We start from the raw sequence: 26,558 nt of genomic DNA on the forward strand, positions 1-26,558 counted from the left end.
ACCCAGGTGGCTCTTTGACAGCATGAAAACATGCTGAAGGCTATGAGAAATCTTTAAGTACACAATAGAACAGAAACTTGCCAAGAAGGGCAGTCTTTATTTTAAAAGGTTAAAATAAAACGTGACACCTTCTTTTGTCCAAATGGAGAGCACCCATACATCTAAAGGAATTAAAATTTCAGAGATGGAGGAAGGCTGCTCTCATGCATTCGTTCAGAGGAACACAAAATGTGTTGGGATAACTGAAGTTTCAGACTTGAGGGCCCTGACGTTATCTACATTGCGATAGCCTTGGTTATGTTCCTTTCACTCTTGTAAAAAAAAACAACTGGTAAACACCCTTCAAAATATGCCATCAAAACATGGCAATATATGACAGAAGATCCTTAAAAATAATCTACTAGGCAGTGCTACCTTTGAGGGCAAGTCTGGGTCTAAAAAAGAGCTTTCAGTGTCACAGAGAGACTTATGGTCACATTGAGTTAAGACTGAAATGAAGGGTCCTTTGGTTTTTCCTTCAAAGTTTTAGCTTCATGCTGCTGTGATTATAAATGTTACTCTAGAAGGGCGGCCATTTTCTTTTCTTTAAACTGGGAAGATTTGCTTCAAAGCATCACTACGATCAAAATAGAAGGCTAATCTGTGAAATGAATTCCAGCAAACAAAGTACAATGAATGTCACTTCAAAAGGCAGAACAGGCTGTATGAACAACAATACCACTGTTTTAACAACTATGGAGCAATCTTGTGAGAACCTGTGATAGTTCCTAGGCAAGTGATAAAAATACACTGTCTGGGGGAAAAAGCTTAAAGGATACTTACCCTGTCTGCTCTCCTGTGTAAGATTAGTCATGCTTCCATCTTCTGCTAAACCATGTTCCAAGTTGTCCAATATCTGCAGTGAATATTTTTTAAATGATTGTAAACATAAACAAAAACTAGAAAACATTTTTTTCAAGAGGCGTAGCTACGTTAGTCTTGCCTCAAAATTAAGCAGGAGCTCAGGCTTGTTAAACACTAACATTTTGTGAGTTGGATGTTAGCTTTTAATGTTCCACAGGACTCTTGTTTACTTAAGAAGAACTTTGCACATTAAGTATAAATTCAGCCACCATTGTCACATTCTGCACAAAAACAGAGACAAACAGGAGCCTTTATGTGGGAACATTCTGAAATAACTGATTTAATTAACATTACTAGGATTAATTAGGGGGAGAACACCTTTGTATTGTAACTGTTGCATGAAAAATACTAAAATACAAGCAGCATATACTTGTGATGTACACTTTTTGCTAAGCGAGATGTCAACTCCCTTCCTATTAGCTTGTGGAAAGACCAAGTCAGGGTGGAGATGTAGCTACGGCAAACCAGCTCAACATACCCCATCATGCTGAGCAGAGACCACCAGCCATCTCAGACAGCTAATCAGGGCTCCCCTGCATAGCCAGGATAACAAAACAGAGATACTGTAAAATATCGGATAGGAGTGCTGGCTGGTAGGCAGCATATAACTTCACCAGTTGTGCGGATGAACTTGAGAGCTAGAAGATTAGATTTGAACAAGGGAGCGTTCACTAAGCTCTGCTCAGCAGTGAAGCTCTGTAGGTGGCCATGGGACAGGTTCGATCTATCCTATTCCACATAGGGTCGATCAAATGAGCTCAACCATATGTATACTACCCAGAAATCCTTGGAGGAATGACAGGACACAAACGCATTCAAATGCATTGAATTTAAATTAAAACAAACAAAATTCAAAAAGAGTACTGATTTGTAATAACATCTGCATTTTTTATTAGACATATGCTATTTTTTCATTAGATGTATGCTATCCAGAAGAACTTAGAAGTTTTACTTTCAGTACTTCTTCCTGCATCATAGTCTCTCTTAAAAATATGCCAGCAATTAACATGAAGACTCCTGATTTTTTTTTTTTTAGAAGAAGCATTATGTAAAATTGTGCACTCTAAGTATGGGGAATGCTACATATAACAATGCAAAGATGGGTATGAAAATATGGAAAATTATTTGGACTACTAACTATCAAGCCTTTGAGTATACATTCCGCTTTCTACCTGTGATGAAGAATTCCTGGCATTTCTCTCCATTGTGGTGCATTCTAGTGGCCTTTTGGTTCACGTACTCCATCCTTCCTTTATTGTGCTGTCCTCTGACCAAACATGGATTGAATGAGATTCACTCCAGAGTCTATTAAAACCACTTGTGCTTTAATTAGCTGGCAGTTTCTGTTGATCAGCAGCATATAAGGCACTCCCTCTCCTGGGGACTGAATTCACTGTTTCTGTGCTGATCTGAGCACCTCCTACCCGGCAGAGACTATTTATACTCCAAGGAGACCACACATTTTGTAGAGTCTGGGAAAGACCATCACAGAGCCCATATATTTATTACTGAAATAGCATCATTAACAAACATGCTGCTTTACAGAGTATCAGAAGTCAGCCCCATGTCCAAAAGAGCTTATGCTCTGAAAGTAACAGAGGAAAAAATAGAGTGGAGGGGAGAAGAAGGAGAAGCAAGGGTAATAAGGGGTGAAAGCTTGCGAATGCAAATTATAAGGGATATAAGGAGTTTGTGCTGCATGTGGACGAGGATTTGAAGCCAGAACATGGAACTGGGAAGTATCACTTTGTGGTTTGTAAACTCTATCCCGTAAAACTATTAAGGGTCAAGACTGTCCCAAAATGGTACAAGTTAAACACTCTTATACCTGGAAAGGAAGTAGAGATCAAAGAAACAGGAGAGAAGCATATAAGAAGTAGCAACCTCCCTAATGAGAACCAGGGCTGAATTTCTGGGGCACCTGGATGTAGTTTCTTGGAAGGGCATCACAACTTGGCAGGCCTTGATTGTGGATTGGTGCAGTGAGTTCAAAAGTGGTTTCAAGACAATAAAGTGGATAAGCTGTCCACACTGAAGGAAAATAGTCCAGAAAGAAAGGAAAACTAATTTCTCCACCACTGCATATTTAAATACCAGCCAACAAGAAGGCTTTAGAGAACTATTACGAAACTAGCAAAATCTTGAGCCAAAAATCATTGGAGAGCAGGGTGCTGAAATCCATACAACCTGCAGTTTCTCCTCACACATGTTCTTTCCTTATGCCTCTAGAGGAGGGCCTGCCAGACTGCTCCCCTTACTAGTATCAGTCTTTAAGTGGTCCCAGCTAGGGTTTCGAAGGAGTGTTTCACAGAGATGAATGGGAAAAATAAATTCATATCCACACTGATGCTTTTGTTTGCCTGAAGACAATTCCCTACAACGCTGGCTCACCAGGACAACGGTATATTGATTTATGTAAGGAAAGCCAGTGGTCTAAATGAAAACAAAAACAAAAACCAGAACTGAAAAAAAATAAGGGCTCCACTGAGGCTCCTGAAGCAAGTAACGTACAGTTCTGATTTTCCTGTGAGGCTAGTACTGGTTATGCCTATAGGCTAGATATTTATTCAAAGGAAAGGCTATGCAATCTAACTCCTGCCCGCCTCCCCCAATGGAAGCATAGTACACATTTCATGAAATAAAACAAACACTAGGAAAATGTTGCTTTGAACAAGCAGCAAGGGGTGTATATTTTAAAAGCTGCAATACATGCAACGTATGCATGGATGGGACTTTTCAAAGCACAGGCTCAAGGTAAGCAAGCAAGTGGAGCGTCCTCTGTGTTTACCCGCCCCCAACAGTCCCTTTGAACCCAAGAAATGCTGAGAATAGGGGACCTCAGGGATTGGGCGGGGGGGGGAGTCCAATGAGGAGAGGGAACCAGGTGACATCCTCACCTCTCTTGGTTCTTCCACAACCAGAACTTTTGTGAGTGTAAAAAATTCCTTAGCCCTGAGAGATAAGATTTCACCCACTTCCCCCGGCTTCAGCTTTTTGCAGGTTGAAAGGGGCTGCTGGGGGAGGAGAACGAGGGGAAGTTTCATATTCCTGAGTGCTTTCTGTTCATGCTTCCTGGATTCAATCCCATGTTATTGTGTTTGGTGAAAAACCCATTAACCATTAAAAAGAGGCAATCAGTACAGTTCAGAACCAGACAAATCCATAGGCATGTCTGTTAAATATATAATCTTTGGCCACATCATTCTACTACATCTGGTTGGTACCTCTTTGAAGTGACAATGAAATTTAGAAGCAAAAAAGAGTCCATCACATGTAAGTTAGGTGTTTTCCACAGAGGAACTGGCTTGTGTAGCTTCCTTGTTGCTGCTGTAGCCAGTAATACAGTACAGTGGCACACAACTGGTTTCCCAGGTGATTTTTTTTTAAAACCCAGAGATTTAATACTGTTACATTGATACACTGTTATATGAAAATATGCATCAAGTTATCTCAGTTCCCAGCTGCACATTTTGGTATAATGGTATATCAATATAACACTATTAAATTGCTGATAAAGAAAAAAAAACCCTCTGCAGTAGAGAGAAGAAATGGCGATCATGGAGGAAATGGCTCCTATGCGGGTGGGGAAAATCCAAACTTTTCCACCCACATAGCCACCCAGGCTTTGTTACAATCTTTCCCCCAACTTCAGAGCCAAGCAGATTTGAGAAACATCTGAGAAAAGCTGGAGAAACTCCAAGAGGAGCACAAAGCGGTGGGGATGCAGGGGGGGGGGAGGCCCATTTCCCAACAGCATCAAACTCAGGGAGAATGGCCGTTTCCACCCAGCTTACCTTCTTTCGGAAAACAGCATCTTCACGTGCGAAGACGCTGTTATTGTGGAAGACAGCATCTTCTCGCACGACTTCGCACGATAACAGCGTCTTCTCGCGCGATTTCAGGTGTGAAGACGCTGTTTTCCGAAAGAAGGTAAGCCGAGTGGAAACGGCCAACAACCCATGGGGAAAAAGACCTAGGTTGGGCTGTTAGTTAGTCTAAACGGGGCATGATCCACCTAAATTAAATACATTTTAATTCAATGATTTCAGTGGAAAAGATGTCCACATATGGAAAGAAGTGTTAACTCAAGTATTCTGAAGAAGAGTAGCTCCTCTGAAGCCTACCTCACCTTGTTGAAGTATTACTGCAATATACCTGTGTGGATTCAATATGATTGCTTAAGAGCCGACCATCTAGATAAGCTTTTACCTTTGTGCAGATTGTTTCCATGTTGTGCAGCCTGTCGAGTGACTCCTGAGGATTTCCGAGGTACTGTTGAAGTTCAGCATGCAAAACCCTCATGGAGAAAGGAACCATGGAACCTAGAAAAACGACAAAGGGTATGGATTGTTATAATCTCTGCCCACAATAGGCGTTTGCTACCTGAATATTCAGAAGAAGTCTTGCCTCTGAAGGAAATAGTAAATTCAGGAAGAACACCTAGGGTTACCAAACAGCTGGTGGGGCCTGGAGTTCTTCCAGAATTACCACTGATCTCCAGTCTATAAAGATCAGTTTCCCTGGAGAAAAGGACAGCTTCAGAGGGTGCACTCTATGGCATCATATCACTGCTGAGTTCCCTCCAAACTCTGCTATCCCCAGGCACCACTTCCAATCTACAGAGTTGACAACCCTATGAACAATATATAAGGATAGCAAATCCGATGCCTAGACGGTGATCTGTCTGTCTGCCTGCTTCTCTCATACCCCCATAGCCTCTTTTTTACTGAAGCAAAAGAATTTATTTCCTCAAATCTGCCTCAAAAAGCAAGACATAAATTATCCAAGGAGGTAATGAGCAAACTAAATCAGGTGCAACATAGCTACAGTCTCCATTTTATTTGGAGAATTACAAATGCAATATAGACCTTATTTAGATGTAATATTATCTTCTGGCATTTTCCAAATCTGAATGAAACAAGGAACTATTTCCAACCTCTATACACATGGAAATCAGGTTGTCAGCTCTTGAGATGTTGCTTTTATTCAGATAATCATGAAGAACTGCAGGTCTGCACTTAATCATTACAGGACATCAATTCTACACAGTTTTAAGAAAGAGGACCATCTCCATTGAACATTGCTGACAGCTATCTACACTGTTTTTAAATTCCCAAGAGCTTAACAATTTAATCTTGAGCTTATTACAATGCTCTTATACAAAACTTTAGCACTCAGAATTGCAAAACAAGAAGTATTCCAGCTCCAAAAACAAATGAATGCCCTCTGCACCTGACGTAAACCATGATTACATCCCACTGAAACATACTAGAGAATAAAATAGGAGTGGCTGATGAAGTGAGATCTTTATTTATTTATTTATTTATTTATTTATTCAATTTATATACCGCCCATCCTAGGGGCTCTGGGCGGTGAACAGTTAAAATTGATAAAAACAAAAACTAAAATCAATATACAAATAATAAAACAAATTAACAAGGTGCAGTGGTGGGGAGAACCTTCCCACCCCAAAGGTGGGAGGCCGACATGGCACCGCCCCCTTCAATCACCAAACGCCTGGCGGAACAGCTCTGTCTTACAGGCCCGGCGGAACAATAATATGTCCCGCTGGGCCCGGGTTTCCATTGACAGAGCGTTCCACCAGGCTGGGGCCAGGACTGAAAAAGCCCTGGCCCTGGTTGAAGCGAGGCGGGCTTCCTTAGGGCCGGGGACCACAAGTAAATATTTATTCGCTGATCAGAGCGATCTCCGGGGAACGTACTTTAAGTTACTTACCACCATACATCTACTTGAGTGTGTTACTACAAACTATACACATCTGGAACTATACAACTGTGTTACTCAAGAAGACTAACTTGTACCATTGCGTCCAGTGGGATGCAGTCTTTAATCAGAGTTATGTTTATTAGGGAGCAAGTCTCCTGGAAATTTGTTCTGAATAAATATGCTTAGGGTGGCATGAATATGCTAGTCCTTTTCTCGTAATTCCAGCGGGGTAATCATTTTAGTTTGTTGCAGCCAATACCATAAAGAATCTAGTAGCACTTTAAAACATTTATTATGCATATGTTTTCATAAGACAGAGGCCACAAAGCTAAGTCCATGAAGTGTTAAGCTTAGTGGCCAGAATTAATACGTAAGGACAGGGCTTTTTTTCTCGGAAAAGACGTGGTGGAACTCAGTGGGTTGCCCTCGGAGAAAATGGTCACATGGCTGGTGGCCCTGCCCCCTGATCTCCAGACAGAGGGGAGTTTAGATTGCCCTCTGTCTGGAGATCAGGGGGCTGGAGATCAGGGGGCGGGGCCACCAGCCATGTGACCATTTTCAAGAGGTTCCAGAACTCCGTTCCACTGTGTTCCAGCTGAAAAAAAGCCCTGCATAAGGATATGAACAGAAGTGTGTGGGCAGGGTGCGGGCAGAATATTCTTACAAAGAGAGGCCAGAAGGCTTGGCTTTCCAGGGTGTGTCACATTACAGTATAGAACACAGATTTTTTAAAAAAATCCAGTCAAAAGACTAACAATCCAATCAGAGTGCATGCAGGTGGACTACTCCCAAGAAATCTGAGGCACTTTTAAATAGGGATAAGATTAATCCCATGTTCTTATAGTGAGTCATGTATTAAACAAATGAAACTAACCACAGCTGTGTTCCTCAAGAAAATGAACTGTATGCTTCCTGAAGTATAGCATCGGATGAATGGGGGACAGATTCTTTATCTCCAAGTGCACTGCTGGGCATGAAGATATATGGACTTCAAAGACAAAGACAACAAGTTTGTATTTGCTACAATGTAATTTAATGATGATTCAGGACTAGGAAAGACACACACACACTACAGTGTGAACTTCCAAGAACACCTAAAGTTAGATATGTCCTCAGGCTGCCTATTTCTACAAAAAACAACTGGTCCACAGGCTTTATAGCAACTATGCAAAGTTTGAAAAATCAAAACAAACAAATCTCCAACTATAGCACAGTGAATGTCTACAAGCCTTGTGCTGTTCCCTTTCCCAATGGCCTATGCATTTCTGTAATGTCTTCTTAAATCCACCATAATCTCAGAGGTGCTGCCTCTTTCATACCCTCATAGCAGTTCATTTACTCTTTTCCCCCTAATCTTTGTGAGCCAAGGCTCCTTTACTACATTCCTGCTATCCTATTTGTCTTCTCTCTGGCCTGTTAGCCATTCCATAAACAGATGGATATTCCCCCATGCCCCAGAGAAAATATGGCTCAGCTAGCCCTGAGACTAGTTATCAAGCAAACTTAATGATCTTATATGCTCCTGCATAGAAGGACACTCATTAGTATAGAAGTTAGCATGCAACGGAAATCCATAACTCCATCACAAAGGCGTAGAATCAGAACTAGGCGTACTTATTTTCAACACAGTGAATGAATTCGGCAGCCCACCAGCGCTGAAGTCAATTTCTTACAGAGTTGCTTGGCTCAGTTCAGTTTCTGGGGAAGTCTTCTTGACTGCAATCTTACCAGAAGCCCTGGATGGTGCAGAAATGATAGTGCCATTCCTCAGGGAGAGGCTGAAGTCTGACCTCTGGCAAGGTCCAGAGCCCTAGGAGCTTTACAATGTTTTCTAAAAGGGTAGGAGGTGGGTGATGAGGGTCTCAAGAAAGGGTCGGTGGTATCTTATTAGGAACAAGAAAAGATCCCCTCCCCCAACAGAAATCAATAACTATCAAGACTTTTCCCTCTTCGCAGTAGTTGTGTAAAACAGTTTAATACCAGAAGACACTGATGGATTCTAATTTTGCTCAAGTACTTAATTTTGTTAGCTGTGCTGTAAGGAAATCGCTCTCTTTCTCTGTGTATATAAATGTATATAATTCTCCAGTGCCCCCAATATACAAATACTTAAATCCACATGTTGGAGGCACTTGGAAACTTGGGAGATTCTCCCCCCAACGAGGTTGCAGAAAAATCTGAAATCCTAAAAAAATCTTGGGGGGATTTAAGCCCCGCCCCCAGCAAAAGCATTTTCTGATCATGTGTGGATAATGCTATTTCCTTTCTCTCTGTTATTGTGGCTGGGAAGGCTTTGGCTGAGTCTGAAGGTAGTGACAGGAGGGAGAAAGTAGAGGCCTTGCGCAAGAAAGGAAGCTGGGGGGACCTGAGTGAGCAGAGCACAGAGCCCCCACCTGTGCGAATAGCTCTCCCTATTCTGCTCCCCCTCTCACTCACCAGCACATCCCCTCAATGCAGAAGGTGCCAGGTTGGGAGGCTCCACAATAAGAATGGGGCTGTTGGTGGTAGTGCTGTCACTCACAGCCAGCAGGAGCTGCCCTAGAGGAGCTTCTGGGCTGGAGAGAGGGCACACGAAGAAAGGGGAGGGGGGGGGGTTGAAAAGGTGCCAATGGAGAAGGTTTGAAGAGATTAACTTGAAAGACAAAAAATGGATTCAAACTATATAGGACCCCCTCTCCCCATCCCTCACCTGCAAAATTAGAGATGCCACCCCAGTGACCATCTAAGGGCCACTGGCGGCTCTATCTTTAGGGATTTATAAGAAACACAGGATGCCTTAGTCAAGGCAGATTATAGCATATAGAGCAGTGCAACCAGATAACATAAGGCAACTAATGAGCAATGCATTTGGACCAGGAACTACAGAATTAAGGAACAATACAAACAAAAAAACTATCTAAAATTTGGTATACTGTAAACAATACAGAAAGTAGATTACACCACCCAAAAACATCAGTCAAGAGGAGTAAATATAATTATTTTTCTTTGTCCTAACACTAGGATTTATCCAGTCAAGCTGATAGGATGAAGGGTTCAGAAAAATGAAATACTTCTTTAACCCAAAAGCAATTAACTTATGTCACTCGTCTCCACAAGATGAGGTGGTAAACATGGGCTTAGACAGCATTTTAAAATGTGTGAGGAAATTCAGGGAGCCTATCTTATATACTAAGGATATATCTGAGGCCCTAATCTGAGGATATTTAAATTGGGAGGCAGGATCCATGAATGGACAAATCAGATCTTCCTACACACCTGAAAAATGCCCTGGGTCAACAACATTTATATTTTGTGCATATAAACATCAGTTTTATATTGACAGAATCCTAACAAAATCAAATTTACATGCAAAATCGATGAGATTTCACCATTGCAACTATTTGTGATTCTGGAAAAACATTTTTTTAAGAGAAATTATTTTCTGCATATTCATAAAAAGAACTTTCCACTATCCAAAACTGGATCCCTCTCACTGTAGACTCATCTTCATCTTTGAACTCTTGGGATACAAATATATCAAGGCAGGCATCAGAAGTATAAGAGAGGTCATAAGAGCATGAAAATCTTTTGAGGAGGCGGATGATGGTGAACCTTTTAGTCAAAAAGGCTGCAAGGTGGTCTGTACGTTCATGTGTGTGTGTGTGTGATGGTGGCTAAGAAGGGTAAGGGGCATAAAGGGCTCCAGAAGCCACTCAGTCAAGTTTCATGAGGAGCAGCAGAGATGAAAAAGGCAGAAGCAGCAATGGGGCACTTGGGAATCTTCAATAAAGCCTCATCAGCTCTACTGATAAAAAGTAAAAAAACAAATTAAAAAGAACCAAATCAGATGACAGACACAGGAAGTGCTGACTTTGAAGACTTTGCCGACTTTAGAGAGAGAAAGAGAGCTCAATCAGAATCTTGGTCTAAACAATAAAGACTTTGATTTGCTGCTCTATGACTCCATCACATTGTTTCTCATCAAAGACCCTTTTTTCAGCTTCCCCCAACCCTACTGAGAATTAGAAAGCCAGACCAAAAGGAGTTAATACAGGACAGAAAATTCTTGTAGAAGTGGGGTGGGGGGTACAAAATTATGGCTCTCTCTGGATCCCAGGAGGCAGAGTCCTCCTTACTAAAAAATCTTTTCAAGAGTGTTAACCTGAAGATATGAACAAAGACAGAAAAAGAATCCATGAAAAATTATTGTTTTTAATATGCCAATGGAAAGTAGCCATAAGCATAGCAAAAAAGAACTACGTGAGGCCTAGGCTTGTCTCCTTTATACCCACAAGAAGAAACAAAGCCAAATACCCACTTTCCAATCCCCCATCGTATTTCCAAATATTAATGTAGCCCTGCATAATAAGACTAAAAGAGCCCCATGGCGCAGAGTGGTAAGCTGCAGTACTGCAGCACCAGCTCTGCTCACAACCTGAGTTCAATCCTGGCAGAAGCCGGGTTCACATAGCCAGCTCAAGGTTCACTCAGCCTTCCATCCTTCCGAGGTCGGTAAAATGAGTACTCAGTTTCCTGGTGGTACACAGTGTAGATAACTGGGGAAGGCAATGGCAAACCACCCCGTAAAAAAAGTTTGCCAAGAAAACGTCATGATGCGACGTCCCCCCATGGGTCAGTAATGACTCGGTGCTTTACCTACATCATAAGACTAAGGAAGTACAGATTAAAAACCTATATTGTTAACTATACTAAAAGAGATGTTCCTGTTTAGAATAAAATAACCCCAAACTGTAAAATAAGTTATATATAAGTTATGCCGGAAAGGAGATATTTGACATTTTCCATTAATTTAAGGTACATACACGCTCACTTCCCTTTCTGAGGGAGCCTCAGAAATAAATACACACCAATGAAAATAAGCAATAGAAACATATTGCCCTTGAAATTGCATGAAATGAAGTTGAAACACAGATGGGAAGAAAGCTTGTTATATGAAAGCCTGGATAAAGAACACTAAACAGAGGTGTGCTTCAGTCATCAAAAATGTTGAGGAGAGTTTTAAAGGCCGGACAGAAACCTGACAGTGTCAAATCTGTGAATCTCTTTCAACATGACTTGCTTGGTGATATCAAGGGTTCACCTGTGAGTGGGAGGGAACAGAAACTGGTGCAGAAAAGATGCGGGCCTCGCTGCCCTGGGCTGTGTAGAAGAGAGGGCCCGGCCTGACTTGCCCCACCTCCTCTCCATTGGCTGGCTCCACCTCTGGCCCGTGACTTACAGACTGAGCAGAGGAAGAAAGGGTGAGGGAACAACCTCCATTGCCATGATGATGTGGATTCTTTGTGGTTGCCACCGCTGTGCAGCTCTTCGCTGTTCGAACTTGGAACGAGGAAGCTGGATGGCCAGCAGGAGTGGTGAAGGCCTCGCTTTACCTCAGGGAGGAGAGCAGGAGGGCTCCGATAGCTGTGGGTGGCGTGATGACATCACTTCTGGCGCTGGGGCCAGGAGTGAACACGTGCATTGCCCCTGTCAGTACCAGGGGCCCCACCCTCTCCTCTGTATCCAGGATTTTTCCAGAGACCATCTGGCAACCCTATGCATATTTTAGGAATGTGGGCAAGGCCCTTGCTTGGTGAGGATTGTGGTTGGTAAAAGGTTCCCACACTCTGAAACAGCCATTGTCAAAAGAACAGTTAAGCCGCAAGCCTCCCTGATGTGCAGGCCTCATGTCTGGGATGGAAGTAAATGTGGCTCTTTTGGCTCATGATAATTGTAAATATGGCTCTTCAGGAGATATATAGTAAGTACCACTGCTTCAAACAAAGGAGGATAAGGTTGGATAAGGCAGGAACCACTAACTTAAAACAACTGGAGGTAGATGTGGGAAGACAATTACTATCTACAGGAAATTGCGTGCAGCCTAACTTGTCCCTTCCAAACAACATAAGTACACATAACCATGATTCCATTTTCATGCTTAGACACCAGAAGCAGAAACCACAACTAACATAGACACTGACATCCACAAGCACATGGCCCCCCTGCCCCACCATACACCCTGGTTTTCCTTTGCTGAATCCTTCAGTCTCCAAGGTGAGGTTGTTAGAGAGAGGATGGAAAATGAGCTAAAAGGGTATGACAGAGAACAATGGGAGGCATTAATGGGACAGAAGAGCCAAACAATGAGAAAGAGAGTGGAGAATGGAAAAAAACAAAAGCATTCCTACCTACAAGTAGCATGGATTGCACTATCAGAAAAAAATCCAAAGAAGGAGAGTGCTGGAGTTAAGAGGCAGGCTTTGGCTCGATGGTAAATACCTGCTTTGTATGCAGGAGGCCACACATTCAATACCTGGCACCTCCAGCTAAAAGGATCAGATAGCAGGCGATGTGGAAGACCTCGACCTGATACCCTGGAGAGCCACCGCAAGTCAGACTAGACAGAGCTGACCTTGAGCGACAAATGGTCAAACTCAATATAAGCCAGAGTTCTTTGGAGGCAGGCTTTTGCCATGCTACAGAAATACACACCAACGGCGTTAGCAACAGAGAACATACAGCGTAACTAGAAATGGATGCAGTCTATGTTTACAAAACAAAAAGTGACTGGAAATGTAATGACTCTGCAACAAGGTGAGGGACTGACGACGAGGATTTCCAATGCAGAATTTGGTATTTGGAAATGAAACAGTAACACACGTTCAACAGCAGGTATGACTGTAGGTTCTTACTGTTTGACAGACAGCCACTAGAGGGGGAACTGAACACATTTTTCAAGTGCGTCCCAGCAACTCTGCATATTGAAAGAAAAATATTTCCCATTACTTCTTCCCTCTTACCTTCACTCACCCCTTCATGTCATAATTAATTACATTACCCAAACACTGTAACACTCAGGGTCGCTTCAAAAAAATTTAAATGCAATTTTTAAAAAGGGGGTAGTGGTTGCTGTTTTAAAAAAATCGATGCTCTTGAGACTTTGAAACAGATGGAATAAATGCAAGACAGTATATTGAGTTTTAAAGGCCAGCATTCCAATTCACATTCCTGTAACAACAGCTGTACAACTTGACAGCTGGTCTATCCTAAAAGCCAAGCTGATGCCAGGCACCAAAATTTGAAAACAGGCCCACAAATTCCCTTTGTTTGTGTCTAAAAATTCTTACACTAGAGCAACAGAGCACCTCAGTGACCAGCAACTGGCTAACACTGTTTTCCCACAACTACGCTTATACACCTCCCTTCAAGACAAATTAGTGCCCTGTTCAGAGCTGTGGACAAAGTAATTGTTATTATTATCCCCACAATACAGCTGAGGAGCTGCAGCTGAGAGGTGTGACTTACTCAGGGCCATCTACTAAGCTCATGGCAGCAGTGGGATTCAAACCAGCAGAGTGCTGATTTGCAGCCCAACCACCTAACAACTATACTACAGTAACATAGAGTGGGTGGAGAGAACAGCAGAGCAGCAGGAGGCTGGTGCATCTTCTCTATATTCTGTTGCTATTTTCAAACTTTGCAAGTGACAGGCAGTCTCCAAACTGTACTTAGGAACCCTAAATATGCTAAAAAAAGTTGCCCCCAGATGTGCTGTTGCAAGGCAAATACGTAACACAGAGATGTTAGGAAGCAGATTTTGACTTCTGCACTTACTTCGGATTGTATAACAGGAAAAGGTATATATGTCATATGGACCCTATCTGCATACAAATTGCTTTGAGTTTTGCTGCAAACACAATTAGTTCCAATTATTGTACTTTAGACAGACAAGGCAGGGTAGGCAATGGCTGAATACCAAGGGAACAGCAGATGTGCAGAGAGGCCACAAAGCAGTTTAGATCTGTGTCAAGTGAAGTATAATTGCTCAACTTTTGGATACTCCACAGTGGATAGAAAGTTGCTTCTCATATTACAATTATATTATATACTACGTATTGGAAATGTAGGTAGGTTGGTCGGTAAATGTATTGTATATGGCCATTGGTCTTTATAAGTCAAAACGTATATAACAAATGTATAACCATAAAATTTAAAAATTCTAAAATACAGATAGCGTTAAATTGATTCAAATCACAAACAAGGCCCAAATTTATTGCTCGGAATTATGAGATGCTTTCTTAGATACTGCACTTGCTCTTATTTTCCTGGCAGCCAAGGCAAAATGTGCCACTTTATAGGACACAGAAGCATCCATGTTGGATAGCATATGAACTAATTTATCCGAGTAAGAGAGGGAAGGTGTAGTGTTTAGAATCTTGGGTAGGAATTTCTTTCTGGGTTCCACATATAAAGGACAAGCCAGAATGTAATGAAGAAGATCCTCTACTGAACTGCCACATAAGCAGATGCATTGCTCCTTTGGTTTTTTGGAGTACCAGCCTAATAGTAGCTCAGCTGGCACTGCTTGGAATTACTGGGTACGTGAAGTTGTCATCTGATTGTATTATGCAACTGATGCACCACAGAAAGCTGAAGCCTAGAATCTCTCCCTACTCCCATCCAAAACTCTTGCTCAGCAGTCCCAAAACTTTTCCAATTTGTAGGCATTACTTAAATTAATAGAACAGGTAGTGGGTTCCATCACAACTTGGCTGCTATGGGAGGGGGGCACAGCCAACTACAAAACAGCTGCTGGGCTGGGGAGATAGTCACAAAATGTTGGGAAGTTCCAAGCCTATGCTGGACATAGCAGTTCCTGAATGGGTGTTCACTGAAGACAAAGATGATGCCTTCCTGGTTCTTCTAAAGCACTTCCTGCCGGAACCATGTTTGGGATCACTGCTCTAGCTTCAAGGGGAGCCTTGCTGCACTGGGGCTGAGAATTGTATGTCACAAAGTACTTGAGTTTCAAGGGAGTAAGCAAATATTGAAGGACGTTCAAGATCTTTGATTTGAGGATTGTATGGTAAGATGTTTTTTGCTGTATTAGGAAATACAGACAATGCTCTGGAACCAATAAGGAAATCACAGGTCTTACAATAGTGTCAAGCAGGCTTGTAGGCATCTTTCTTCAGTTAAGCTAAGAAACAAAAATGCCCCAAGATGCTTCAGCACACGTAGTATGTACCACCATCAACACATAGCTAGCACTCAAGTTCTTTGTCCTTAACAAAGTTATTCAGTCTGGTCTTTGTTGTCATGCTAGCTTGTAAGGTAACTGCAAATTAATTTACATGCCCCTGAAAAAATGGGATATTTTCCATCAAAATTCATTTTTAAAAAAGTCTTTATTTTGGGTAGACATAGATCTCATCACCCCGTCTCCACTCTTTACATGAAATGTTAAGTGTTAGGATTCAGAACAGTCAATATCCTTCAGTGTCAGGCTACATGTTATAATCTTCATGAGAGATTACATGGAGACCATCTTTCTCTGCTTCTTTAAAATCCTGAAGGCATACTCATTCACAGCAGGGAAAAACTCCTTGACAGAGGGAAAAAGAAATTTCTGGCCAGGCTTCTCTTTACTTCAGTCAAACTCTGACACTAACTCAGCAACGATCACAGATTCCAAATGAGGGATTATTACACAATCAAAAAACTGCAGAGCGGGAAATGACAATACCATCCTGCACTTCCTATCAAAAGCAACCTTTCTCCCCAACTGAAACTGCAGCTGCAGAAGAGATTTCAGACAGCAGCAGTCTACCACTGCAGAATTTAAGTATCTGAAGAAGGTTCAACAAAAATGATTGTGGAAATAGCCATTTGAGACAGGCAACCAGGAGGAATTACATGATAAGGAGTCTGGAAACCAATGTAAGCAAGGACCAAGCATGTATACCAATAACAAAACAGACATTTATGCAACTGTTACACAACTACCAACAACCTCTAAAAAGATGCAAAAGGAAGTCTCTTTATTATCCCCACAATAAGTAAAACAGTCCTTGAGATTGGCCTAATCTGTTTGCTCGTATAGAAAGGGATATATATGCATAAGCACCAATTGAATGCAAGGTTCTACATACTGTAGAATATTTACACAAGCTTTGCTCCTGGAAGAAGTTATGTGTTCCTAAGGCCAAAACTGCCTGCTCATTTTAATCTGCACCCCTGAGGGAAAAAAACTTTTTTTTTCATTTCAAGAAACAAAGGCAAGAAGCTGGACCTATGGATGATGGACTCAATTACATGTAGGCAAATTTCAGAGGGCCTGCTTTCTAATTTACAGAACGCGAAGTTCTGTAAATTGCACAACAGGGCATGATAGCAATGTACTACAAAAAATAATACAACCCACTTCACCGTTTTTGACAGCAATTGTGTTTGTGTGATTCTCTGATGTGAAGTGAGTTGTGTTATTTTTGTGTAGTATACTGCTTTCCTGCTCTGTTGTGCCTTCCTACTGTGTGACCTAAAGCAGTTACAGAAATAAAGTGCTTTTGACAGCAATTTTTTGGGGTGATTCTTTAATGTGAAGTGAGTTGTGTTATTTTTGTGTAAGATACTGCTTCCATGCCCTTTGGTGTTCCCCCCCTGCTGTGTAACCTAAAGCTGTTCAAGAAATAAAGTGTTTTTGACAGGAATCGTGCTTTGTGATTCTCTGATGTTAAGTGAGTTGTGTTATTTTTCTGTGTGGGGGACTGTTGGTGTAATGTGTCATTATGCTTTGCCTACTTGTACTTTGGAAGGGAGAAAATAATTTTTTAAAAACTTTATTTTGTGTTGTTCTTGTTTTATTCTTTGTTGTGCAGTTGGTTCCCATCATAGGGAACAATGGGGCTGGCTGGCCAGCCATCACTGTAGGTGGTGGGGGAATTTGAGGGAGGGTGTCTGTGGTTCAGGTGCTCTTTCACAGGGACCAGCTGGCACTCAGAAGTGTGCCCACCATTGTGGCACCCCTGGGCTGTGCAGAATTGCCCAGGGAAAGAGAGTTTAGAAGTTCCCAGCATAGGGAACAAAGGGAGAGGGCTGGCCTTTGCCAGCCTGTTCCTGGGGTTATGGGTGTGGGGCTGCTGGGGGTGGATTTGGGTCTGTGAGGGGCTAATGTGGGGATTTGGGTCTGTGTGTGGCAGCTGGGGGGGAATTGGGTTTGTGTGTGGCTGTAGGGGGTGGACTTTGGGGGCTGAGAGCACCTACTTGGGGAGGCCATGAAATGGCCCCCCCAAGTGGGAGCAGTCTGAGCCTTGGTGGGGGGTGGAAGAAGGGCCCCAGAGGGTTGGGGGGCATTTTGCATGCAAAATGCCACCCCTGGCAAGACAAGCCTCCCCCAGCTGTCAGTGGTAGAGAATGAGATTAGAGCACCTACTTGGGGAGGCCATGAAATGCCCCCCCAAGTGGGAGCAGGCTGAGCCTTGGTGGGGGGTGGGAGGAGGGGTGGGAGAAGGGCCCCTGAGGGTGAGGGGGCATTTTGCATGCAAAATGCCACCCCTGGCAAAGGAAGCCTGCTTCTTCATTTTTCCCCATAGGAAATAATGAAGAAGATGAGCAGCAGCATGCTAACAATATGCTGCTCCTTCGCTTTCTTATGGGAGGATAGGGGGACCTGCTTTGGGGGGCCATAACATGGCCCCCAAAGTCCAATCGGTCTGAAACTTGGGGGGTTTGTAGAGAGGGGTTAGAGGAAGGTCCCCACCAATTTTGGGCTGATTCGGTGGGAAAATGCCTCCCCCAGACGTCCGGGAAGACGCCGGAGGCATTTTCCCATTGAAAAAGCCTAAAGCCGAAACGTTTCGGCTTTTTTTCTTTCGGCTAGCCGAAACGTTTCGGCTTAGCCTGAAACGTTTCGGCTAACCTGAAAGAAGCCGAAACACTTTTGTTTTGGCTTTCTTTCGGCTTTCAGAAAGCCGAAATGCACATCCCTAGTTTCAAGTTTTGCCTTGAAAAGAGTGTTGACCAGTACAAAAGAGGACACAGAAGTAATCTTCAGGAGGAAAATTAGTTCTGCAGTGTGTGTTATGTGCCATTAAGTTGCTTCCGACTTACGGTGACTCTATGAATTAAAGACTTCCAAAATGTCCTATCATTAACGGCCCTGCTCAGATTTTGCAACCTGGAGGATGTGGCTTCCTTTATTAAGTCAAGCCGTTTCATATTGGGTCTCTCCCTCTTTTCCTACTGTCTTCAACTTTTTCTAGTTTTCGAGTATGAGGTGAATATTTAACAAGTCTAGTTGTAGTTGGCAAAGGATAAAGTAGTATCAGAAATATTAGAGATATCTATGGAAATTCATAATATTTCCTGACTGAAATACACATGCTGTGCTAAACTGAAATGTACTGCACTTAATTCAATGAATATTCTGAATTGGCCCAAATTACACACATGAATTAAACAAAATATATTTTACACCACTTTCATAACCATTATTTATTTGTATCTCGACACATTTCATTGCAAAGTGCATTTTAATTGCCTAATTCATTTATCTATTGTGAATCAAAATGAGATAAATAAATCAAGGATTTTGCATTTATGCTTGTTACACCAAAAAATGAAAAGAAAAATTAGCAACCATCAGCATATTATTGTGGATATTGGTTACTGCACAGTAGCTAAAATATATGTATGATTTATGTCTATTATATCATTACAATTATCTGCTTAATGACACGGATTTAGACTTCTTTTTCAGTAGCATTTATATCAAGGCAGATACTCAGGCATGCCCTTTAATCTCTTATACTGCTTTGACGATAATGTGATCTCAAATATGAGCCAAGACAATGTGATGGTCTTCCCCGAGATTTGATCAGGTGCATCTTCCATTCCCTCTAGCAGAAAGGTCAGCTGCTTCCATGCATTATCTGACTCTTTCATCTGATTACAGCATCACTGCCTCACTGTAAAGTGATCAGAGGGGTGGAAAGTAAAAAAAAAATCTTTCTGTTTCATTGGGTTGGATTATACCAGCTTTTCTGCCAGAACAAGGAGGAGGAGGGGCAATGTCACCTGATCACCTCCTCACTGAAGACCCAGACCCACACTTTTTGTCCACGTAGGCCCCAAGCTCCCTGCCACACAGTGTCTTCTGGGGCCAGAAATGGCCACCTCCTCCTTCATGCACCAGTGCAAAAGCAAATGGGGGTCTGATTTTTTATTTATACCTTGAATTATCCTGTAAATCTTAAAACTCTTTTCTTATACTTTTACATTCCTCATAAGAATTCTATTGTTTAAAGTGTAAATAATGCTCAACTTTGATTAGCACTAACCATAGTTTGTTGATTTAAACTGGATTAAGATACAAGATATACCAATTCAGCCTGCCGAGTCAACCCTTCCCTTTAGAAGGCATTACATAGAGATGATCACCCGTTACCTTTCGAGAAGAGGAAGGGAAACTGCCTAAACATAGTTTGTAACTGTATTGTTTAACTCGGTTTAGATAACCTTGGTTGGTAAACTCACTTCAAACTAGACATGGGCATGAACGAGAAAAAAAACACGAACACCCTGTTCATCGTTCGTTGCTATCCACAAACAACGAACATGGACGAACATGAACTTTTCCCGGACATGTTAGTTGTTCGTGGGGGCCAGAACCACCCCACCCCAACCTCCCCACTTAGCCCCCTCCCCTCAAACCCACTTACATGGCCCTTTAAAGATCCCTTTAAACTATCAGCTGGCAGGTGGCAGGGGGGGATTCCCCCCTGCCAGCTGATAGTTTAAAGGGCCCTGTCCTGGCAAAAACAGCAGTTTCTGCTGACAGCTAGTTTGAGGGGTTACAAAAGTGACCTTCCCAATGTCCAATACCCAACAAATTTTCAGGGGACATAGTCCTCACTGTCCGCTGAAGACCCCCCAATTTTCAGAGAGATTGCACCCTGGGAAAGGCATGATCCATGGGTCTCCCCGTTGGCTGTCATTTTCTCTTCACAGTGGCAAAAACGGGACTCTCTGCTGGAAGTACTTTGAAGGGTTAAAGCCAGAAGGAAAGCCAGAAGGAGTTCAGACAGAGTTCAGTCCCTCCCTGCCTCTGGTTGCCAAGGGGATTGATTGCAGGTGCCAGACTGTCTGGCTTGATGAACGGCTGCCAAAGGCAACAGACTTCGGCAGCCGGACGAGGCTTGCATCAACCACCTGTTCGTTTAGGATGGGGCCTCATGAACGGCTGGTTCGAGAACAGCAGATTAGGCTGTTTGTGGGTTTTTTCTGCTCGTAATGCTGTTTGTGCCCATGTCTACTTCAAACCCACCTTACACAAATTGTCTTGCAGCCAATCCTTAATCACGGTTTATATATTCACATGTAATACTTAATAAAAACAAACCTTAGTTAAAGTTATATCAGTATAGGATATGTTCTTAATCTCAAAATGTGGCTGGAGAATTGCTGGCATCTTTTCTAACGATGACAATTTTGGACTACAAAGAACAAGTGGTAAAAAATAATTCTTCCTTCAAGCTTCACTCCTGGAAAATATTATCTGAGATCACAGCCTGCATGTACAGTCCTACAACCATTTACGGTTGATTTTATTATATGCTTCTGAGCATCATGTATTTTCCTTCAAGAAACGTATTTTCAATTGAAATACAAAATTGAATTAAATTATGCTTCTTTTTCAAGAATAATGGCTGAACATCTTGTTATATGCCAATGTACTTCTAAGTATAGCTACTGTGCATTCCAGCCAAGAAGACAGCCAAGAAGTTAGGCTCCCTCTGTATTGCAAGTTTTCGCCTAGTGGTATGTCAAAAGATCTAATTGACTTAAAGGATGCAGATCTGTGTTTCTTGTTCTAGGTTACATATCCAATTAAAGATAATGGACACAAATCAAAAGTTAGCACACATTTTGCAGGGCAACCATATACAGAATTATTCCACTCTAAACTTAGTGAAATTAATGAGCTTAGAATGGCGTAACTCTCCACACTGCACTGTTCCTTTCAGACATGTCAACTGAAAGATTTAAGTATAAATGGGATCAAAATGTGCTTTACTGTGGCTCCAATATACCCCATGTTACTAGAATTGATACTGTTTATATTCTTTTAAAAAATATTTACCTTTGCGTCCTGGGTAAACATGGGGGTAATATTCATAATACAGATCAGGTTGGTCTAGGTTTCCAAATGGCTCAAATTCCATTTCAGCATTCTGGAAGAGTCCCAGCTTCATCAAAAGTGCTAATCTTACAAACCAAAGCTTAAAAGAGAAGGATAAAAAGTTTCAGACAAGCAAAACCAAATTACCATCAGTTTTATTATCACTCTAATGGGCAAATCGATGACAAAGACACATTCACAAAGACTTGTATATCAGACTTTCCAACCTTCTCTCGCTTTGGCATTCAAAAGAAACAACAGAGTGGACTTCGACTTGTAACAAGTTACTACCTCATTGGAAAATACAAGAAATAATTTGGAGTCCACCTAATAAACGACCTAAAGGTATACAGAATAATACCTTCTTAGATGCCATCCTACATATCTGGGATCACACCAGAACCAAATTAATACCAGACAAGTCGAAACACTCCCCTGTTTCAGTACAAAACATATCCCTAGAAACTAAAACTCAAATGACAAAAACGTTGAAACATACTGATATTATTACACTAAAAGATATAGCAACGAAGGAGGGCCTAATAAGCAAAAAAGAGTTAGAACAAAAATTCCAAAGCTCAATTCCATGGTTTTTATACCTGCAATTACAAGCTGCTACCCTACAAATAAATATAAAAAAAGATTATGAATGCAACTCAAACAGAATTTGAACAATTAATGGGAGCTAAAAAATACTTGAAAAAGGGCATGATTTCAAAAATATACGGCCTTCTATTGTCTTCCAACATCTCTAACAATTTCATAATCAAACTAAATGGCATAAAGATCTTAATGAAAAATTGACGTTAGATGACTGGGAAAAAATATGGGCATCAAAATTTAACAAATCTACAACTATATTAACTAAAATACAAAGCTATAAAATTATACACAGGTGGTACCTAACAGCCAAAAAGATCCCCTTAATTTACTCTTCTGCATCATCCTCTTGCTGGAAGAAATGTAATAATGAGGGTAACTTTGCTCATTGCTGGTGGGAATGTCCCTTGATAACTAAATTCTGGACAGAAATACTGCATATTATTAAGGAAATAACAGGATATAGTGTCCCCTTATCACCAAAAATAATCTTTTTGGGATTGTGGGATCAGACATCAATCCCAAATGTCAGAAGAGTTCTTATTAATTCTCTCCTAGTGGCAACTAGGAGTGTGATAACAACCAAACGGAAAGACCAATCTCCACCAACCACAGAACTTTGGTTTACAAAAATTTGGAACCACCTAATAATGGAAAAGTTAACTGATAATCTTCACCAGACGGAATATCACTCTTCAGGATCAAACTTCTGGGAAAAATGGTTCCCATTCTACGAATATATAGAAGCATCGCTTCTTTGATGTATTAATGTCAAAACACCGTGTTAATATTTTATGAGTGAAATGTATTATATTGGATTGTTGTTTAATTGTTGTTATAGTTCAAAATTGAATAAAAATATTTATAAAAAAAAAAGACTTGTATGACACAGTGAACCTGAATGGCAGTTCTGCGAACTGAACAAAACCAAAAAGGCGAAATTTCTAGAGAAGGTTGCATTTTAACCTCCTCTACATAGCGGAACAACAGCAACTAACACCACATAGTTATCATCTTTGCATCAAAATTGATTAGCTGTTTTAAAAATAAAATTTCTTGGGTAGTACTAATTATTACATCACACATGGTTCATCATGTCTTTAGTTACTGACAGTGAACAATATTCAGAATGCAAGATATTCAGAATGCAACATTTTAAGGATTCTCTAAGTTCAATTTATATGCTATCATCCCAAAACATCTTTATATCTTACTTCAAAGGAGCATTGACATAAATGCAAAGTAAAATGTTTCTGAACAGCATCACAGTCGAACTTACTTTAAAGTGACATCTAGGCATATATGCTTCCACATGCTCTTGCTGTAATATGCTTTTCTATACTAGAACAAAGTAGGCAATAAACCTTCTTTCCCAGCATCACAGCAAAGCCTAGGGATTTCTGTTTGAACGTCAACACTGCAGCTTTGCTACTGATTCAGTACATTTGTAAAGGAAACCACTAATATTTTAAATCTAGATTCAAATAATTCTGCTTAGGCTTTGCCATTATGTAATAGTGTTAACAAAGTCTAGCCTCTGTCCACATATTCTGCCTTTTTGAATAAATATAGATTGCAACTTAAGCCCTCTAACTTTTTAATTATTGTTTTCAAAATTTAATAATCTTTTAAAAAGGAATCTCAGCATTCGCTTTAATCTGATAAAGAGTTGGCCCTACCAATCATTTCTGCTAAAGGAAAGAGGGAAGTTTTCACTGATTCTCCTCCTCCTGTTACAGATCTCTGATTTGGCCCTCATGCTGTTCTGGAGGGAGGTCAAAGGAGAAGTACTTGGGGAGATGTGGGCTGAAGACAGAGAGGGAGGCAGGGAAGTTTCATTTTATTAATGGAAGTGGCTTCCATTAGTGAAAAAGATTGACGGGATCCAACCCAAAGGTTTCTGTTCCAGCTCTCATGGTTGTAGTCATAAATTTGCTAATACGAAGACAATCGTCCTAACAAACGAGGGACAGAATAATTGGAAACTACCAGTCCCAACGACTGAGAACATTACACTGGATGGATGGAATCTGTTGCCCAACAGCAGGCTGGTTCCACCCCATTCGTGCAAGCTGGAGCATTTTTCCTATGCAAAAAGGCTGAAGTGTTTGGGATTTTTCAGTTTAGGGAAAAAAAGATGACTGAGGTGAGACATGAGAGAGGTTTATAAAGTTATGCAGGGGGTGTAGAAAGTGGGAAAGAATTTTTTCTCCCTGGCCCATAATACTAGAACTGAGACAGAAATGAAGTTGATGGGCATTAGGTTCAGGACAGACAAAAGAAAACACTTCAAGGGGACAGCCTTGGCCTCTGTGCCGTTTGTTGGCCTTCCAGAGCCACTGGGCAAAAACAGATTACTGGCCCAGAAAGGCTCTTTTTATGTTCTTAAATTCTGTACAAAAAGAATACATAAACTAGCCTCAAGCATCAAGATGGATACATTTCCAACAGGACCCATGAAAATTACCCAATCCTGCCCTGAAGTGCAAATTTAGGAACTGAAGGCAAATGGACTTCCGGTTTGGGATTCATGGAGGTCTGACGCAGCTCCAACTGCGGAGCTGACCGGACTGCCGTTTTAAGCGGCCGGCGGGGGCAAAATAGCCCGCGGCCGACTGCTCTCAGGCGGAGAGCAGGCAAAGAACGCTCAAGACCTCAGGGCGCGTTGATCTCGGGCGAGGGGGGGCTCTACGCGACGGGCCCCCTCACGACCCTTGAGGTCCCACCCTGTGACAGGTCGGCTATGATCTCTGCGGCAGTTTCGGGGCCAATGCGGTTGGCATAAGACCTACGTACCCAAGCTTCAACAGGGGAAAGAGGAGTAGAGGAGAAACGAAGATTGAAACAGCGATTACAACCCACGGAAAGTGAATGGGAAGGTAAAGATCACTATCTTCTGATACGGGACAGATTGTTAAAAGTAAAGAAGATTAAAAGTAGATTTTAAAACTGCAACAGGCTAACTATAAGGAGGAGAAGACTCGGCAAGAGTCAAAATAGAAAAAAGACTAAGTTTAAAGAAGTTATCAAAGAATTTGGACTATTGTTTTGAATACTTGCGGTTATGGAGCTGTGAGAAAATTTTACCATCGCGAGAGCTACTGCGGGAAGTCGAGAGACAGGAAGTACGTAATAACAATAGAGTTGCTGGAGAGAAGCGGCCCCTGCCGGAGGGCAGGAAGAAGGGAATCGCCATCTTTGAAAGGGGAAAAGCCGCGGCTTCAGCGGAAGAGGAAGTAAGCCATTTTGGATTACAAAAACCATAGAAGAACCATAGAGAAAAGACGCCCAACATTTTGGATTTTCTAAAAGTTTTTTCTTTGCAAAAAGACCGGGACATTTAAATTAAAATTAAAAAGATACTAAATTTTACGCCACGGAGTTAAGGAAGAGGGCGGACTCGTGGGAGCGAGCTAAGGCAAGCCCCATGATGTCGAAAAAAGAGTGGCAATCGGCAATAGAGAACCTAGACAAAAAACTCTTAGAAGTGATTAAAGAACTTAAGGACATGAAACCGGAGCTGATCAAAGAGGTTAAACAGACAGTGAAAAGTGAGCTGTCAGAAGTAAAGAAAGGTATGGAAATAATGCAAAATGAACTGCAAGGAACACAGCAGAGAGTTAAAGTAGTAGAAGGCGCGGTGGAGAATTTAGCTGACACGCAACAAACAGAGATGAGGCTGATGAGGGGGAGATTGGCGGTTGCGGAAAGTAAACACATGGAGAAACAGCTAAGATTTCGCGGCTTGCCGGAAGTGGAAGGAAAGACAGCGCAAGAACAGATGACTGAGGTGTTAGCTGAATACCTGGGGAAGGAGGAGGAGGAAGTTGTGGCTATCCTGGATGTGGTATATCGTGTAAATTCAAGAATTGCGACCCAGAGGAAACTACCGAGAGATGTGATTGTGCAATTTACGACCCGAAATATGAAAGAGCAGATTGTGACTAAACAGTTTCAAGATCCATTGGAGATTGACGGCAAGACGATTATCATTATGAAGGAATTACCCAGATCGGTGTTATTGGATCGGAAAAAATATAAGGCGCTAATTCTGAACGAGAGATGGAGCGATTTATAAGAGACAATGAAAAGGACTTACCAGCAACAAGATTATGATCATGGAGTGTAAAGTTTTATCTTGGAATGTAAATGGACTTAATTCACCGAATAAGAGAAAAAGCATTTTTCACTGGCTATTAAAACAAAAATGTGATATTGTATGTTTGCAAGAGACCCATATTCGAAAACAAGATGTAAAGTATCTAAAATCAAAAAAATTGGGCAATGATTTTGCAGCGGCCTCTAATAAGAAAAAAAGAGGAGTAGTGCTTTATATTAAAGAGGAGCTGCAGCCAAAGTTTGTGATGAAAGATGTAGAAGCCAGATTTAT

The 26,558-nt window shown here is 41.6% G+C and overlaps 1 protein-coding gene across 1 annotated transcript in view; it reads right to left on the minus strand.

Annotated features, from left to right (window-relative positions):
* Positions 1 to 26,558, minus strand: part of TRAPPC12 (trafficking protein particle complex subunit 12) — a 73,708-nt gene that overhangs the window by 24,009 nt on the left and 23,141 nt on the right. Inside the window, exons 6-8 of the mRNA XM_054991765.1 lie at positions 21,530 to 21,668; positions 5,113 to 5,225; positions 823 to 895 (exon numbers count right to left, since the gene is read on the minus strand). Coding sequence (XP_054847740.1) covers positions 823 to 895; positions 5,113 to 5,225; positions 21,530 to 21,668 — 325 coding nt within the window. The remainder of the gene's footprint in view (positions 1 to 822; positions 896 to 5,112; positions 5,226 to 21,529; positions 21,669 to 26,558) is intronic.

This window comes from Eublepharis macularius, chromosome 1 (genome assembly GCF_028583425.1).
Source record: "Eublepharis macularius isolate TG4126 chromosome 1, MPM_Emac_v1.0, whole genome shotgun sequence".
Taxonomy (NCBI): Eukaryota; Metazoa; Chordata; class Lepidosauria; order Squamata; family Eublepharidae; genus Eublepharis; species Eublepharis macularius.